At 30.9% G+C, this 18,639-nt stretch overlaps 1 protein-coding gene across 1 annotated transcript in view; it reads right to left on the bottom strand.

Annotated features, from left to right (window-relative positions):
• Positions 1 to 18,639, bottom strand: part of LOC113397648 (neuropeptides capa receptor-like) — a 69,946-nt gene that overhangs the window by 6,126 nt on the left and 45,181 nt on the right. The window contains exons 4-5 of the mRNA XM_064218460.1: positions 7,795 to 7,936; positions 6,445 to 6,548 (exon numbers count right to left, since the gene is read on the bottom strand). Coding sequence (XP_064074530.1) covers positions 6,445 to 6,548; positions 7,795 to 7,936 — 246 coding nt within the window. The remainder of the gene's footprint in view (positions 1 to 6,444; positions 6,549 to 7,794; positions 7,937 to 18,639) is intronic.

Raw genomic sequence — 18,639 nt, 5'->3', positions numbered from 1 at the left:
CCAAATCGCAAATCAATACTTTAATAATTTGTATCAAAGACAACTGTCGTTGTAGTAGCTAAAAATAACAAGTTTTATTTGAAATAGTATCAACTTTTGAATTTTAACAAGTATATTGGAAACGCAAATAAATAAAAAAATGTTGATAAGAATTAATAGCGCCATGAAGATACATAACCCTTGTAAAATAAAATATTCTCAATGAAATTGTTTTTTTTTCTTTTTTTTTTAAATATCGCAAGAACATAGCTATAATGCCTACAATATTTAAAATATATAAGTATTAAGAACTTCAAAAAGAACTACACAGATACAATTTATTATTGTTTTAATCGTCGGTTGTAGGTTAAAATATTTACTACACAGATAGTTCTAGGATAATGAAATTCATAGAATTCCGAAGCCGACTAAGCGTTAACTCTAATCTTCATGACAAGTTAGGAGATATGTTGTAGGAGGATAATTCATTTTCTTGTTATAGCAAGGATACGTTTTGTAACCTTAAAAACCAAATATTCTTAATTAAATTAAATTACGAGTCCTAATCTCATACAACATTATACACTTGGTCTCATAATTTTATTTCAATTCTCGTATTAGGCAATGGTAGTCAATTTTTTCTAAAAAAAATATTAATAGGTATTATTACGGAATATTTAAAGAGAATGTATTGTAATTTTTTTTTTTTCTAGTCATGTTTGCGTACATTTTTTTATCAATTATTTATAATACATTATTGAATTGTATATATCAGTTAACTTTGTTCTTTAAAAAATGATAACATTTTTTTTATGTTATCCTACTTAAATGTAATTTATCTATTAATATGTAATGCAACTACGAAACTATATTCAAACTACAAAAGCGCTGTGGGCTTATTTTATTTTAAAGGTTTAAATAACTCACAGAATACTAATTACAGTTTTGTAATAGGAAATTAATATTGCTTTGAATGGTTAACTTGGAAGAAATTTGATAATTTGTCTAACAGAAACTGTTATCTTTTTAAAAATGCATAATAAAAATGATATACTGGAATCCTGAATCGCGCTAACGTTGTTTTCATCGTAAGATACATATATCATATATAAGATAAATAGTTTATAGATAAGATTAATTATTATTTCATGGTCAAAATTCAGTTTAAGCTCTCTTAGCGGGAAATACCACTATATACTGGACAACACCTTTGAACAAAATATCGGCAAGACGTCTTCAAAATTCATACCAAATCACTGCAATAACCCAACGTATTTGGTGAGATGTAACTATTAGACGAAGAATCGATGCTCTTAATAAGAGTATAGAGGTATTGACACTCGTATCTCCATATAAATTGAATGGAATCAGGGTAATCCGGGAGACATAAGACTTCGAGCAAGTTATTCATTGGTCCGAAGTGACACGTTAAACGATGTCACGTATCAAACCGTAGATGTCACGCTAAGGGTCTATATTAGAGCAACGTTCGTATTTAAAAGATTGCACATGATGTTTTGGCGACATAAAATAATAGGAAGAAGATTACATATAAAACTTTGTTCCTATTCTACAAAAGTAAAACTGCAATGATTACGTTTCGATACGATTGCAATAAAATGACAATTTTTTAGTAGAACCGGCGCCCTGGCCGTGTTACTTTTGCACTGTCGACTGTCACTTCGTGTTAGATTCGTCTGCCAAATACCTAAAAATGTTCCTCATGATATATTTTACGACAACCAGACAGCACTGTATCCATGATAGCACAAGCCTACTCATACAATTCGTTTAGAGAACATCGGTCCTTTAGTAATAAAATCGATTATGATTCTGCTTGCAAGTAACAATAGAGAGGCTTATTCAAAATAAAGAAAAAAAAAGTAAAGATCTTAACTAATATTATGAACGCGAAAGTGAGTATATTTGTTACGCGTTAAGTCTTAACTTCTCAGCCGAAGATATTGAATTTGCATACATGTTGTCAGCGGTATAAAAAAAGACAGGGTTTAAATATCAACAGGGTTTTAAAAAACTTAATTATATATATTATTTAATTGTATGATAACTTATTTCATAATGTTATATCGTTCTTTTGATTCTATTTTTATTTTTTTATACCGTTATCCGTTGATCTTTTATACATATCTAAAATTTATTCATAGGTATTTGTGTCTCGCCTGCGCACGTATTACGTGACAGATTATTTTTTCAATTTATTTAAATCCAGAATGTGATTACATATAGGGGAAGAGGCTCAATCCGTGGCAGTTTGTTTTGATTTTTGTATATTATACAATATAAAGTATAGATATTTGAACACATTATAAATTCAGAATCTAGATTCTCCCGAGAAGAACCGGTTTTTCGAACATTTGAAATACATTATGTTATTTAAATACAATTATATAAAATATATCCTGCCTCAAAGTCCAAAATTTGTACCCTGATCTGATAATAATTTAATATTATAGCCTGTTCTAAGAAAATTAATAAAAAATATTGTTCATATTTATGTTAATAACACCTATAGATGGCGTTAATAGTTCTTTAAATCACGATACAGTTGTCATAATTTATTATTTCAAGTACTTCGTCCAAGTTTCCAAGTCTCCAGAGACTCCATTTTTATTTTAAATGAAATGGATTTTTAATTTTGAATGAAACGCACTATTGACCCTGGGATCAATAGTGCGTTTCATTCGTGGTTTAACAAATTTTGATATTTAGTCTATGTGATAAAATTTGTGATCTTGAATAATCTCTGGTATTTATTATGAAATCATAAAAAATGGCAATACAGAAGTATATAATTATTATTTATATAATGAAATATTGTATATTACACAAATATTATAACCGAAATAAAAATAAAATAATATTTTTATTTTTATATGAAGAAGTACTATTATTAATTTATTAGAGAATTCTATTAAAGTAATGGTGATTATCAGTTTTGCAATAAAAAAAGAACTTGATAAAATGAAACGAAATATACTGAACGATTTTATGAACTCAACGAGACTTGGCGCCATTTTAAGAGGCAAATACAAAGTCAAAATCTTTATTCAATGTAGAAGCGATACACTTGTTTATTGATTGTTAAAATTTTAACACTGGTCTCAAAAAAAGCTTCGAAATATGTACAATAATAAAATATTCTCGAAGACTTTTACTGTTTTCTTTTCTTTAATATTAATATTTTATGTTTTGTAATAATGTTTAATATGGGTATAAATTAAGTTGCAAAGAGCATTCAATCATAATAATTATTTTTTATGATATATGTAGACGGACTGGCAAATAGCTGTGATGGTAAGTTATCACCTATCCCATAGACATTGTCGCCGTAAGAAATATTAACTCTTCCTTAAAACACCAATGCATCACCTCTTAATTTATATATATCTATACTAATATTATAAAGAGGAAAACTTTGTTTGTTTGGTTGTAATGAATAGGCTCAAAAACTACTGGACCGATTTAAAAAATTCTTTCACCATTCGAAAGCTACGTTATCCACGAGTAACATAGGCTAAATTTTATTTTGTAAAAAATAGGGTGCCGTAAGATATTTCGGTTTTTCGGACACAAGGTGTAAAAAATCAACCAGAAAAGTTACTTATTTTGCGTACGCTGCCTAAACTATAAAAGATAGAACCATAAAATGTTCAAATTAATTGTAGATCTTATAAATATCTACAAAAAAGTCCGTAACACACTATACCTATCTATGTCGAGTGAGGCACAACAACCATTTTATTATTTAAAAATCTTGAATTTTATTTGGACTACATTTAAACGCATTTATTTTATTTTACTTATGCTATTAATCCTTATCAAAATAATTTCTCCCAGGAATTAAACAGTCAACGAAATAAACAATTTAATTATGCGGAAGGTACCGGGTGAAGTTAAGTGCTATAAGTCCAGAGACACCGTCACTAACATCGAGGACGCAGAGCACTACTCCCAGGAATTTTTAAATTCCCTGAACCCCGCTGGGCTTCATGAGGTGCATGAACTGTTGTTAAAAGTTGGCACGCCGATAATGCTTCTCAAAAATTTAAGTCCCCCCAACATGTGTAATGGCACGAGACTTCTTATAAAGGAGCTAAAAGATAATTTAATAGTAGCGAAGATTATCACCCTGAAACTGGTGAATTAGCTCATATACCAAGAATACCCATGATTCCTACTGATTTGCCTATACCATTCAAAAGGCTCCAATTTCCAGTAAAAATTTCTTTCGCACTAACAATAAAAAAATCCCAGGGCCAAACATTCATATTAGTAGGAATTGATTTACGAAAAGAATGTTTTACGCATGGGCGACTTTACGTTGCCCTATCACGGGTCGGGGCTCCCGACCATCAGGAGGTATATTTTGTTACTTGAAAATAATTTAAAGTCAAATGTTGTTTATAGAGAAGTTCTACAATAATCTACTTTAGTTATCTATCCTAAAACAACGGGTTGCACTCCGGGACTGCCGGCAGAAATGAAAACTTAGTATTAATTAGATTTAAATATTTTCATCATTAACAATTTTAACATCCACATAAAGATTTTTTTTTTATATTTAGACAATCTGTGCAGCCTGCGGATAATGACTGCGTCGTCGATGTCAGTGTCGGTGTCTGTGAATTGACCTGGGAATCATTATGCTGACCGTGTCTTTCCTGGGTAGACTTTTTGCAGCGGTAATTGACATCCACGCGGGCGGAGCCGCGGACGACCGCTGTTAAACATATAAAAATATAATAAGCTTTGAATTTTCAAAAAATATTCAATGTACACCTACAGATTCGTTCGATTTACTCCTTAATTATATGTATAGAAAATAATTGTCGGTAAATAAGTTTACAAAATCAAAAATCAAGTCATAATATAACTATTTACATCACATCCATGATCTGTATAGTGTTATAATGTTTTCATAATTTTCGGAGTTTAAAAAAATCATCTTGCTATTTCTATTTAGTTAAAAAAAAAAAAAATGTATCTTTATGGGTTATTTTGATTTCCTTTTGAGATACGCAATCCTGTCAATCCTGACAAAAATTCGGAATCTACGCGGACGAAGGCGCGGGCAGAAGCTAGTATGTTATATTTTTATTGAATGCCCAGTGAAGTGGGTGAGTAACAGCTAGTTTTGTCTTTGAACATTGTTCTTTTATTAAAAATACTCCATCAAAATCACAATTTATACCCATTTTAATCCTTCAATTCGCCAATTTAGAATTCGTCGTCTTGCGTCGTGTATATTTTTTTTTTTTTTAGAATTACTTTTACATAGGGGTTGGGAGGAAAATGATGAAACTTAATAAATGAGGTATCATCAAAGTATCATTAATTTATATAAGGAACTATCTGAGTAGATACTGTTTTTTTAATTTAGCTGATATTTATTTTAGTGCTTTAACTTAACCTTGTGAACTTCTCCCCAAAATAATTCAATAAGAATAATTTAAATTAAAGATAGAAATTTTAAATATTAATTAATTTCTTTTAACAAATTGTTGTATTGAAAAATTAAGCAATAGTTCACCACACTGGCCCAGGGTGTTTCAAGGATATAACCTGCGTCCGTCGGATCAAATTTTTGCCTTGCCAGGAGTCTTCACAATTAGACAAAGAGGTAACATTTGCTTTTTTTTTATTTGCAGAGGTTAATCCCCGGAACTATTGAACCAATTCTAAAAATGTTTTTGTTGGTAAATTATATCTGAGTGCGATTATAGGGTAAATAGTATGTTTTTATCATATTTTCTTTATTCATAAATTACACCTGTACGAAGCCAGGCCAGGTCGCAAGTGATTTATATTTTTATCTATAATAGAAATACAAATAATTATTCGAAAATAACAAAATGGCAAAGAATTTGACACGTATCACGTTTCAAAATTTGGCAAATGACAAGATGAAATTTATTTGCAATTGTAATTTTTTTGTCGTTTTGAAAATAGCCATATAATATAAATATATGTATATAAAATTATAAACAGGCAAAGAAAAACAAATATAAAATTATTAATAGTTGTTTTGAAATCACAGAAAGACACTTTAATTTAGTTTAATTGTATACGTTGGACAATTTAAAGCTTTGATAAATATTTATTCGACTACAAATCATTTGAATTACACTCGTAAAGTGAATAGCAATATTAACCTCAATACGATGAATTTATTTTTATTTAATACTTATTGAAGTTTTAAAAGTTTCATTCAACTATTATTTTTTTCATGTTATTTTCATCTGGCTGAGTTCAAATTAAGTATCTATGTTGTTAAATGTTGATAAATTGATAAGTGTGGCAGTAGATAAATCAGTATTATGGAGTATTATGCTACTGTATTGTTTGATTTGATATCAATAGCAAATATTTGTGAGCAACAGTTGCTATGCTATAACCGTAATAGTACCACTGAATATTATATAGATATTCCATTAATAAACTCACCCAGCATCCGAACAACCGCCTTTCTTGACTTCGCCTGTCTAGATTCACCGTGCACATGATCTTTGAACAGCCCTTGCTTCGCCTTTGAGCTCACTCGAGTTGACCTTGTGTAAGAAGAAGAGCATTAAATAAATTACGTTGATCGATTTTTACTTATATCGAGGTCTCCTTTTAACTAAATGTGTCTCGTGTAATGGTTTTTCTTTCTGTCTTTCTCGTGTAATGGTTTTTCTTGATATATCACCTTTTGAGGCGACTACTTTCCGTGACAAATTAAATGACATCGTGCTGGATAAAAACAATCTCAATGTTCAAGGCAAATGATATAGTTGACTAGTTCTCGGTCGCAGCTTTGCTCGTATTTTAGGGGTTGGCCTATGTCTATGTCCTTCTTTGGAGTCTAAGTTTGCTTTATACAAATTTCACCAAATTCGGTTCCGTGGCTTGACCGTGATAGAAACAGACAGACAGACAGAGATATTTTTTTTCGCATTTATCGTATAATATGGTCTTTATTATTTAGTTAATTAATAGTAGATAGACATTTATTGTCTATGGATAGGTGATACAAAATATACCTATTCATGCTTGAATCAATAATATGATTATCTACACTTTGTTGCGGTTTTACTGTTTTTCCATTTTTTATATATTTCTCAGTAAGAATTGTTTTAGCTCATATTTTTTATATGCCACATTACGGAACGAATACGTCTAGTAATCTCGTATTTTATCCAATAAATAAAATAAAAGTAAAACTTCTGCTTTAACTTTCATTATGTCGCTCCCCGACGGAACATAATATTTTTCATAGTTATATTTAATTTGGTTGAAAGTACTAGGACAAAACATAAAAATATCGTTTTGGTATCTAATATTTTCAGCGGTTCGGATTTGACAGCCAATCAGAACTATTACACAAAAGTGGTTTATGTCTGTCCTAGATGTTTCATAGAAGAAATAACAGGGAGTAGGCTGCGGTTCGGGACGAAGATGAAAATCAATGACATATTTTTTTATCGTAGGTAGGTGTCGTCCCGTTGAGCCTCATTTTTCCTACGAATCTTTGGAATCAACGCGTCTAATATTTTATTAGTAATGAATTATGGTATAGTTTCGACTAATGGTCGACCAGTAGTTAATACTTTCTAATGAAAATTCTTTAATATAACAAAAAGTTTTTTGTTAAACCCTGTTTAACTTCTACCTTCGACCCTAAACAATTAAGAAATGTAAATGTCAACCAGTACAGTTTGCCATGATAATAAAAATAGCTGGTGAAATGTAATTCAATTTGTTTGAATTGTTTGAATTTTTTAACAATAAAATATATGTTTAAAACGTACGTACCGGATATGTATTCCCATAGTTATATACAAACAAAGTATTAGAATAGCTGGCACGAAGAAGAAGAAGATGCTGCTGATCTCGAGAAGGGGAGATGACGCCGTTAGTGTGCAGAAGGCGGAATCCAAGGACAAGTTGCCGGAATCTAGAAAAATAGAACTTTCGATTTGGAGATTGTAACAATAAAAACATCAAAATACACAAGGCATATATCATTTAAATAAATTACTTAATAGACACTATTCACATTCAAGGGTTATAAGTGTCAGATTGTTGATGCTGTTAACCGCCAGTTCCACGTGCGACACACATTCACGAGTTCTCATCAGCAGAATATAGTTTTCGTAATTAATTATAAATGAATATTAATCATTCAATATATGAACTTAACATTGTTCAGTATCGTCTCAAATTAGTGTAAGTTTAGTTTAATTAAAGTCATTATGAGATTTTTGGTTTTTTAAAGTGCTACGGCTGTAGAAAACGTAATTCGCTTTATGCATATTCGCGACTTGTTTTCCTTTTGAGTCTGTATTTACCTCCTCCGTCATATTGTTACCGTGAAGCTGGCGTGAACGTACACAAATATTAAAACGTCTAACTAATCTAACTTATGTAGGTATGTACGGGTGAAATCTTGCAACTCAATTAAGAAGCAGATGTTTTTAACTTGTTGAACTGAAATTTTTTAAATAATTTTTAAGGTATGTTTAGGGGGACGACCAAAGAAACGATGGATGGATTGTGTGAAAGTCGATATGATTAGAAAGAATGTTACTTGTGAGATGACGTCCGACAGAGAAGTATGGAAGAAGAAGACTGCGCCGAACACAAGTAAAATTGTATGAATTTTTGAAGTTTTATTTTAGCGCGATATGACAAATTGTTTAGTGAATTTTATCGTCACAGAGTGACATGAAAACTACACGACGATTTTTCTCGCTAAGTCGCCAATTAAGTGTTAAGTCACTCGAAATAAATAAATTCACTATTCACTAATAACAAACCTAAAAGAAGAACGTACAAACGGCAGGAAGCTACTCTATTTTATGCTATGTAGAGATGTTTATTTTATTACAAATTTAAATTATGAATGTTTTATGAGTTTATTTGTGAGTGTGTTATAGTATTGGTATTATTAAAAAGTCAATTTATACTATTTTATTGTAATTAATTAATTATTTACATACAATTAAAAACTATTTTTAACTAGAAATTTGTTATTTTCATTGGCGTGTTGATTGCTAGTGCGGAAGAATAATACCGTATTGGTCTTGTTGACCGAAGGTTGTTTTTCATGATAATTTCGCTGTAATGGTTTATTGCGGATGTATGCCGTGATTGATACAAAAGTCTGAAAATTGCTTGAAATTCAGCTGGTGTAATTTAGTTAACAATTTATATATGATATATATATTAGATATACTCAAATATTAAAAGATTTTATATATATGTTTCTGAAAGTTGTAATAAATAATTGCTTTATTTTATTATTAACTTGCATTTGCATTAACTATATTATTACCGGAAAATCCTTCAAAAATTGTATCACGTGACCATAAAATCTATCGATGTTTTGAGTGCAGAATTGTGTAAAGTTGTAAACAGTATTGGGTTAGTTTATGATTATTATAATATATTCAATGAGAACATATTATAGCTATAAGTCGTTTCTGATTTGAGCGAATAAGTTTATTACTAAAACTAGCAGCCCGTCTCGAATTCGTACGGGTGAAATAATATTTTTTTAAAAGCGATCAGATAAGATCAGCGTCAAGTATTTGATCCAATTTAAACAACCCAGTCAAACGCACACAGACAAAAAATATTAAAATCGATCACATCACACACAAAGTAGATTTATTTATTAAAGATTATAATGGTGATAACTTTGAAAGCGCGAAAAACAGATAACCTATTTATTAATAAGGAATACTAGTTGACACCAGGAGCAGTAACGTTTAACACTGGTGGAAATGGGTGAATCAGCCCGTATTAGATATTTCGCTTTTCTAATAAATTGTCCCTTATAGCTCGCTATCAAATGTTTCGTCAAGGAATAAAATTGATATCTATTGGAGTCTATATTGGAGACTGGTAGCAGGACTGGAGTTGTAAATGTATTTATTTTATTGAATCGGTAAAATTTATTTGGTAGAAATACTCTATAACTATTTATGTTATTTATGTTCGTATATCATCTGTATTTACATCATTTTTCATAGAATTAAAACATGCTAATGTTATGTTTGTTTTCAAACAATTGACTTTGAAAACAAAAACATTCTTTTAAATTTAATTCGCTCTCATCATAAATTATTGGTTTCGTTGTTGGTTTTTTACAGAGCAGATATATTCTAACTATTTCTAATGTTTCATAGTATGAATATTAATAGAGCGTTTAATTTTCTTATTTAAACGTATTAAAAACAAAATTGAATTTATACTCGTTCAATAAATTCTCATGAATTACGAATTATTATTAATATATTTATAAGTAATATCCAAATACCAAGATCAAATTGGCAATTATAATCAGTAAAGTGTTTGTTTTGGGAACCGTAACAGTAAGTAATAAATTTATTTGCAAATACTTTAATTATTTTAATTTGGTACATGAGCTCACTCGCACCATAATTAAAAGTAATTTGGCAATACAGGCTGCTTGTTTAATTTTTTGAAATAAAAATATATTTGATTAATTGGGGTGGCGAAGATTTACTCAAAAAACATACCATTCGTGCGCTTCCAATAATAACTTAACAAATTTCCAATAGCAATGAAATTAAAACGCAACCATCACGGAGCAATACTGAACTCAAAGAAAAAAAGAATTTAAATCAGTTAATAACAAAAAAAAACATAATAAAACCTTACATATATCTCAATATTCATAAAAGACTAATATATTTATGAATTGAGAATCTTCTCCTCTTAGTATACAAAAAGTTCACCTAAATATAATGTTAAGAGATATATGCATTTGTTGTATATTTATTTTGTTATATGCTAGATTATTACGAATTCGGATTGATATCTTTATTCCTTATTCTATAAGACTTCGTTCCGCGCTCGGTTTCGCTCTCCTTTTTTGCAGGCGTTAGTAGGGGGTTGTTGTAGCAGGGTAAGTAGTAACGCTTAATTGTTTTCCTAGAAAACCAGTGTTTTTTGATAAAAAAAATTCAAACTATTAATCCTATATTAAGCGCTATATTGCAAGAACCACGAATTTGTTTGAACAGGTACAGAAAATTCGTGGTTTTTTGTTACTACTTTAAAATAATTTAACTGTTTTATTAATACATATTTTGGAATATGAAATTCGAAAAAAAATCAAATCTGCCTACATATTATTTTTTAATTCTAATTTTGTCTAAGAAAACATCCACGTGCAAGTTGTAACTAATTTATGGGGCAAGTTGTAACATTTTGTGTTTAACCTCACAAATAAATCACCTTCAAAATTTAGGCCTCGTCCGAAGGTCTCACCACGCATATAAGCTAATTGGATTCAGCATTAAAGAAACTTCCCAATTGTAACAGATGCACTGGAAAATGTTTTCTAAGAGAAACACGAACAGTACTGTTACAAAGAACCATATAGTAGGTCAGATGAATGGTCTGTTTCGCTTGTGATGAAAATTATGGTAATTCCAAAAAAGAAGAATTATGATATCATGTAAAATACGCGACAGGAGACTCGATCTCATTTATATGCTGTATTTGTAATTCAGATTTCAAATTTAGATTCACTGTTTACATTATGTTGCTGTGATTGTTAGAAGTCAGACTTTTTAAAAATAAATGTATTTTATGCGGGTAGTTATAGATTGTTGCTAACGTGATGTGACAGTAATAATAACTGGAACACTGGTTCAATATTCTGTAACTATTATTGTTAAGACTACAAGAGGCTATACAGTCGCTTAAAGATAACATTTTGTGTAGTTTGAGGTCACACAAAAATTGCTAGATACTTTTGAAAAACGTTTGATAAACTTGAGTAAGTTCAGTTTTTTATTGTTATTGCTCTAAATGAGTTACAACTAGCCATGAGTATGGGGTAAGTTGTAAGACGTGGCATAATTTTTGGAATTCCTTCCAAATAATTATACCAACGATTTAGGAAGGCTAGTCATATAATTAATCTTACAAGTAATATTTTTACAATTAAGAAATATTGTGTAGTTACCTTTTCGCATATTTTTTCCCAAAAATGCAAAAAAAAAAGCTCCCGCTCTCCTACTCTATGTTCTTTATTGGTTCTACTGAGATCGTGTATGCAAAATTACATTTTGAACTGAGTAGTTAAGACGTCATACAATTTATAATATTTGTTAAGATCATTACATCTGTCTGTAAACATACAGTTCTTTGTGCAGATGCTAGTACCTGAAGCCTTAGATTTAACTTACTGCTATATAACCGGCTCGCTAAAGTTTTTTAATTTAAAATCTAAGCTAGGTGAAGAAATTTTCTATGTTATACCTAAATTCATTCTGATGTTGAAGATATTAAATTCATGAATGCGAAGACCTTAAAGTTAACTCTATTTCAATTCTTTGGGAGTTATAGTAACAGTAAAGTATTTAATCTTTAAGACTAAAGTGGTAATTTCTGACAAATGTATTTTTTAATTATTGCTCGAATGTGGAGCATGCTGGTGCTCCATTATCGCGATCCAATTGGCTGATCTTTTTATATTTCAGCCTCTAAGCTAAGAAGGTTAAAACACGGACATCTTTTTTTATAATTTTGATAGCCGAACGGCGCCGTAAGAAAAATTAACCATTCCTTAACGTTGAGAACTGAGGTTTAATTACTGGAATATGTATCATTAGAGCATAAAGCTAAATTGAAAATCTTTAACTTGATTTTGAAATTAAATACATTATAATTTCAAGAGAAATGCCTCTATTTTTTATTTTTTTAACAGACCTGTAATTATTTGACCCAAAAACTGGATAATTTATTATGTTTGCAAAATAATATAAGAATTTTGTAAATCCTATTTTTAATTTTATAAAAAACAGCAATTGGCATTTGCTATATGTTCCTATCCCCAAAAACCACTTTTCCTGTGGCATGCCACCCATACTCAACCAAATGTTTGATTCTAAATTAAATAACTCGCTCTTTGACGAGATGACTACGGGAAAAAGTAGAGCGTTGTATTAATTTTAAATTATAGTTAAAAAAAAGCTACACCTTATTCTTTAGAATAAGTCGTGAAATAGCAGCAAAACAAATTTAAATGCAATACAAGCATATAAACTATATCGAGGTATATAACACACACGAAATCTGAAATGGTGATGGGCTTAAAGCTACTCTTAACCAGTGATTGCGGTTTACCGGGGCAAGCACCTGAGAATTTTCAAGTGCTTCATTTGGGTTGAACAGTTCATCTCGTGTTAAGCATGAAGGCTAAATCATGCAATCCGCGTTTTTTTGTAAAGAAGGATTTGATAAATTATGCGATTCATCTATATCATAGAAACCTATTATTGCTCAGGATAAACCTGTGTTTATCTAAGACCCTGTCATACCAAGTTACAGAACTGTTTTATGGGAATCAAATCATTTGGGTTAAATACCAGCCTATGATGAGATGCTTCATTATCATCATCATAGTAAGCATTCTATAAAGTACAAACAAGCCGAGACGGCCCAGTGATAAAAACACGAAAATCTTAAGCGAAGATTGTGGGATCAAACCTAGATAGGCAGGCATCAAAAGGAGCTTTCATGTGCTCAATTTATGTTACAACACTACAAGAAAACTTGCATGTGTCGGATGAAAATCTGTCACACGTGCACGTGAGAAGAGGAGTCTTTAGCTCAGCTTTGCGAAATTTATTACTTAAAATTTGTATTTTTGACCATAAATAAGGACATAAAAAAATTATTAAATTGGTCGATTAAGCCAAAAATTATTAAAAATTGAAATGATACGACAATTTTAAAAAGCTAGATTTGTAAGAAATCATTACCATTTCACAAGTCAACAAGAAGCCTCACAAAGAAATCAAGCTGAGAGTTACATTTGCGTATAAGTGTAAATATCGTTTAAAGTAGAGAGACAACCTTTTCTGAATGCGCATTAGAGTAACAGGAGAATTGTTGCTACATTTGTCACTCCGTTTCAAGATTTGCTCCTGTTTCTTAAGCGCTATAGCATTGTGGTTCATACTACTTAAGAGAACACTAAATTGCTTATGTTACAGGTGTGATATAGAATGAGACAAATATCTTAGTGATATTATCTTTAAAAGAGATTTCTTTCGATTGTGAGAGATAACTCATAGGTATAGTGGATTATTTTTAATATAATTTATTAGTCATTTATTCTGCTGTGTCGTGAGTTTTTATTCGTCATCGTATGCTTTAAGAATACATTCGAAAGTCAATGTACGACTAGAGTGTAAAATGTCAGAATGTGATATGCGACATTGATAATTACAACATTTCTAAGAATAAGGGTCGCCGCACACAAGCCACTGGCACCAACCACAAAACGCCGCTCCGGCATATTTCCTGTAGTTTTCATACATTTTATGGACTCGCCGATTGCAGCGTCAGCCGTGTGCGGCGAGACGCTTACATTTCAAATGGCGTATAACCGTCAACATTTCACGAGTGAGATACGAAATGTATCCTTACAGAATCGCACTCCTGAAGACAATTCCGGTAGTTCAAAAACATTCCATTCCACCTCGATAACTGTTATAATAACTCGTTTCCTGATTTACTAATGGTTTTTATTAATAAGGTTGAATACGAACTAATTATAAACTATAAAAATAATTGTAATTGTTGTTATAGCGGCAACAGAAATACATAATCTGTGAAAATTTCAAGTGTCACTATCACGGTTCATGAGATACAGTCTGGTGACAAACGGACGGACGGACGGACAGCGGTGTCTTAGTAATAGGGTCCGTTTTACCATTTGGGTACGGAACACTAAAAATGAACTCAAATCTGATAAAATTGTTGATAGACTTTTTTATTTTATTAAGGTCCTGAAAGGAAATTACAGTGGTAAATGTATTAAAATCAGCCATTCGTGTGTTTATCAGAGTGAAAGAAAATTTGATAACAAATGTATATATATTTGTTATCAAGTTTTCTTCAAGTTTTCTAAGAAATAATTTATAATTCTCGTTTACCGAATTCTTTCCCTAATAATATTTCAATTTTAGATGATAAAATAATTAATTAAATTCTTGTGGTTTCGTCCGAATACATTTGGAATGTGAATAATGATGGATACGTTTATCTTTATTGGCAATTGAATCGTTTTGTGCAGAAATATACTGACCCACAGAAGCACTAATAAAAGTTCAACGGCCGTAGTAGCCCAGCAGTGCGTCATGTAAAGGCTTATATTTTAGTAGTACTTATTTTACATATATGATTTAACAGGACTAATGTCATTATAAAAATATTTTTTTCTTTTCAAACTAATAACTTGGACAACCATGTGTTTTGCGTTTACACATTCCTGCACTCAGCCCAATTGTGTGCTTAAAGTCTCAAAGTAACACTGAAAATCTTCGAGATATCAAAGATTAAAAATCACAGTCGCAAGCAATTATGTTATTAATTACTCTTTAATAATATATTACTATTACTTTAAAAATAATTAACGATTTACACTTATTTTGAAATTTGGCAAAATTACAAATACATAGCAAATCTTACCTATTGAATCAAATGCTCAGTAAAACAATTCACATCGAACTTGCATAGAAATATCTCAACACCTTGATAGAAACTATGACAAGCGAATTGAATTAACGACAGGGTATTCCTGTAACGCGAAGTTTCTTGAACGTTTGCCAAGTAATATGTAATGGTTGAAATCTTCCGACGCATCGTTAGCTGGTGGAAAGTTACATGGTAACCCGATTTATTCGTAATACAATACAAATACAAATGTCATGATCAAATGGCAAAGATTTAAATACTTATTTTATTTATCGACGGTTTATAGTTTCAGTAGCTAAATATACTCTGTTTAAAGCATTGTTAGGCGGACTGGGAAATGGGTTATCTGATGCTGAAAGTAAGTGATCACCTTAGATATTGGCGCCGTAAGAAATTTTAACGATTCCTTACATCACCAAAGCGCCAACAACCTTACGAACTGAGACGTGTTGTCCTTGTGCGCATGTCATTTGTCTTTCAACATAAGAACACAGGAATCCTAAGTATTGCTGCTACCTAGTCGGATATACTTGCACGAAGCCCTACTACCAACTGACGGTGATTATTATAAATTGCCCAATATTGGATTATAGGCGCTCACTTCTTTCATTACGCCCCCTCCAATATGGATTGGTGGATCCACTAGTAGAACTATTTTATCAAACACATACAAGAAAACATCCTAAAAAAGTTCTTACGATGTTTTCCTTGAACACCGAGTATTTAAATTATGATTGAGATGAGATTTTATTTTAAATTAAGATATCGGTGGGCGGACGAGCAAATGGGCCGCCTGATAGTAAGTAATCGTCACCGACGCTGTAAGAAATATTAACCATTCCTTACATCACCAATGCGCCACCAACCTTGGGAACTATGTATGCTCACTCATCTTTCAAACCGGAACACAACAATACTGAATAACTGCTGTTTGGCCGTTGAATATCTGATGAGTGAGTGGTACTTACTTAGACGGGCTTGGACAAAGCCCTACCACCAAGTGGTACGATCGTTTATGAACATAAATTAATCCCATGACCCTCCAAGCTTGCCACTCGCAAACAGCATGGACATCTTAGTTCTTCTATGCTATAATTCTCATGTTATAATATTATTACTCATGATCCGTTTCAGTTCAAAGATTATACTTTGAATAACTTCGACTGCTGGAATACAGATCCAAATATTTCATTTCTTTTAATTCGTATTCGATATCACGGATTCACGGATTGTACCTGACTAGAATTCAGGGTTGTTATCTGAATTCCACTCTACCTAATTTTATATATATATTAACCAGCTTCGTATGTCTACATAGTATAGAATAAAGTTGCTTCCCGCCGTCTGTATGCTTAGATTTTATACACTACGTGACGGATTTATTCGCGACGAATTTCGAAATCTATGACAGGTTTTGTTTCCATTTCATTTCATTGTAACTGCAAGTCACACATCTACATTTGGCGCCAACATGATCGAACCTCTTTTAAATGAAATTGTTAATGTCAAATAGTATACATTAGTTCAGTTAGAATTGGAGTATGACGAAAACAATTTACTTATATTTGTTAACGTTTTTCCTTTTTTTCTTATACAGACGTAATACCGCACCGCAGTAACTTTTTTCCGCTCTCTAAAATTCATTCTTTGTTAAATCATACCAATTTAATAAAGATCAAGAATTCCCTTTCATTTTCTGAGCTCTTCAAAATGACAAATAACCGTTTTTTTTTATTGTCAGCCATCGTCCCATAATCACTGTGACGAAAATCGACTTACGCTTTTAATATATGAGAAGATGATTGAAGAGCAAGGTTTGTATGTATAATACATGCTTATAATAGTAGAGAAACGCCAAGAATTTCAACTTTCCTAGCCGGAAAAAACAAAGGTTTTTCATTTCATGTTTGTTTTTTATCTAAACGATGTATTTATACACTTAGTTGCTCCGTGTGATGAGACGGTAGCTAGTATTTAATAATATTAAAAAAAAAAAAACAAACGAAAAAGGAACTATAATATAAACAATATATTAGTTAAATTAAAGTGGTAAAAAATTTAATTCGACCTTTTAGTTTATCTAAATTATCTTTAAAATAAAGTGTAGAACTTTATGGATTTATATAATTTATTTATACTAGTAATACAGCGTACAGGATGAGTTTATTCAAGGTTATACTTTTAAAATCGTATCGATTTGTTACTAAGTAACGGTCCGTAGGAAGTTAATGTACTCTTTGGTAACGGTCACGCTGATAGACTGCTCATACGGAGGGTCGTAAATATATTTTGTCATTTGTATTTTATCTGTATGTCATATAAAGTTTTTGGAAAGGTAAAGGTAAACAATCATATTCATTAGGAGATACAGGTAGTTTACCTTGCTATATAGGACAAGACCAATAAATATGCATTGTGGAAACATCTGCACTGTTTTTGCGGAGATAATTGTCCCGCACTGACTTATTAAGGAACAAAGAGATTACGATTATTCGATTACGTTAAAAAAATAAAAATATATATTCGGCAAAAATAAAGGTTCCCTTAGTATTATGTTACATAATATTTCTGTGTGGATCTTAAGAAAAAATACTAACATTATTGTTAGTATTTTTTCAAACAAATAAATCCACATCCAAGTGTCATAGGTGTCATATCAACTCTCCCCATTTGGTATCCAATAGTCAGTATAGTTTATCTAATCTCAATGATAAATTTCATAGGATAAATACTTTGTATAATGAAAGCTAATACACGAACTGCTCTTATAATATAAGTAAGTGTTGTTACTAGATAGAACTAGTTTTAAAAACTACTTTTATTTTCCAAAACAAATAAAATAAACCTAGAAGAAATCGAAATCTAATAGAAATCTGAAGAATATAAATATCAAGGGATTGATTTAATAAAAAATAAGGAATAACGTATGTTTGCCGATAAAGACGAATTGAATGACAGCGGAGCGATGTTTGACGTGACACCGCATTTATTAGAAGAGGCAGCGTAAAATGTCAAAAACCAATATCATACGAGTATTGAAATTACACTTTGATGAGAGTTACAATTGATGTAATAATATAATAAATATTACTTACGTCAAAGTTGAGGACTACTAATAAAATAAATTGTTATGGG

Source organism: Vanessa tameamea, chromosome 22, assembly GCF_037043105.1.
Source record: "Vanessa tameamea isolate UH-Manoa-2023 chromosome 22, ilVanTame1 primary haplotype, whole genome shotgun sequence".
NCBI classification, from domain to species: Eukaryota; Metazoa; Arthropoda; class Insecta; order Lepidoptera; family Nymphalidae; genus Vanessa; species Vanessa tameamea.
This window is presented reverse-complemented; position numbering and strand designations above follow the sequence as displayed.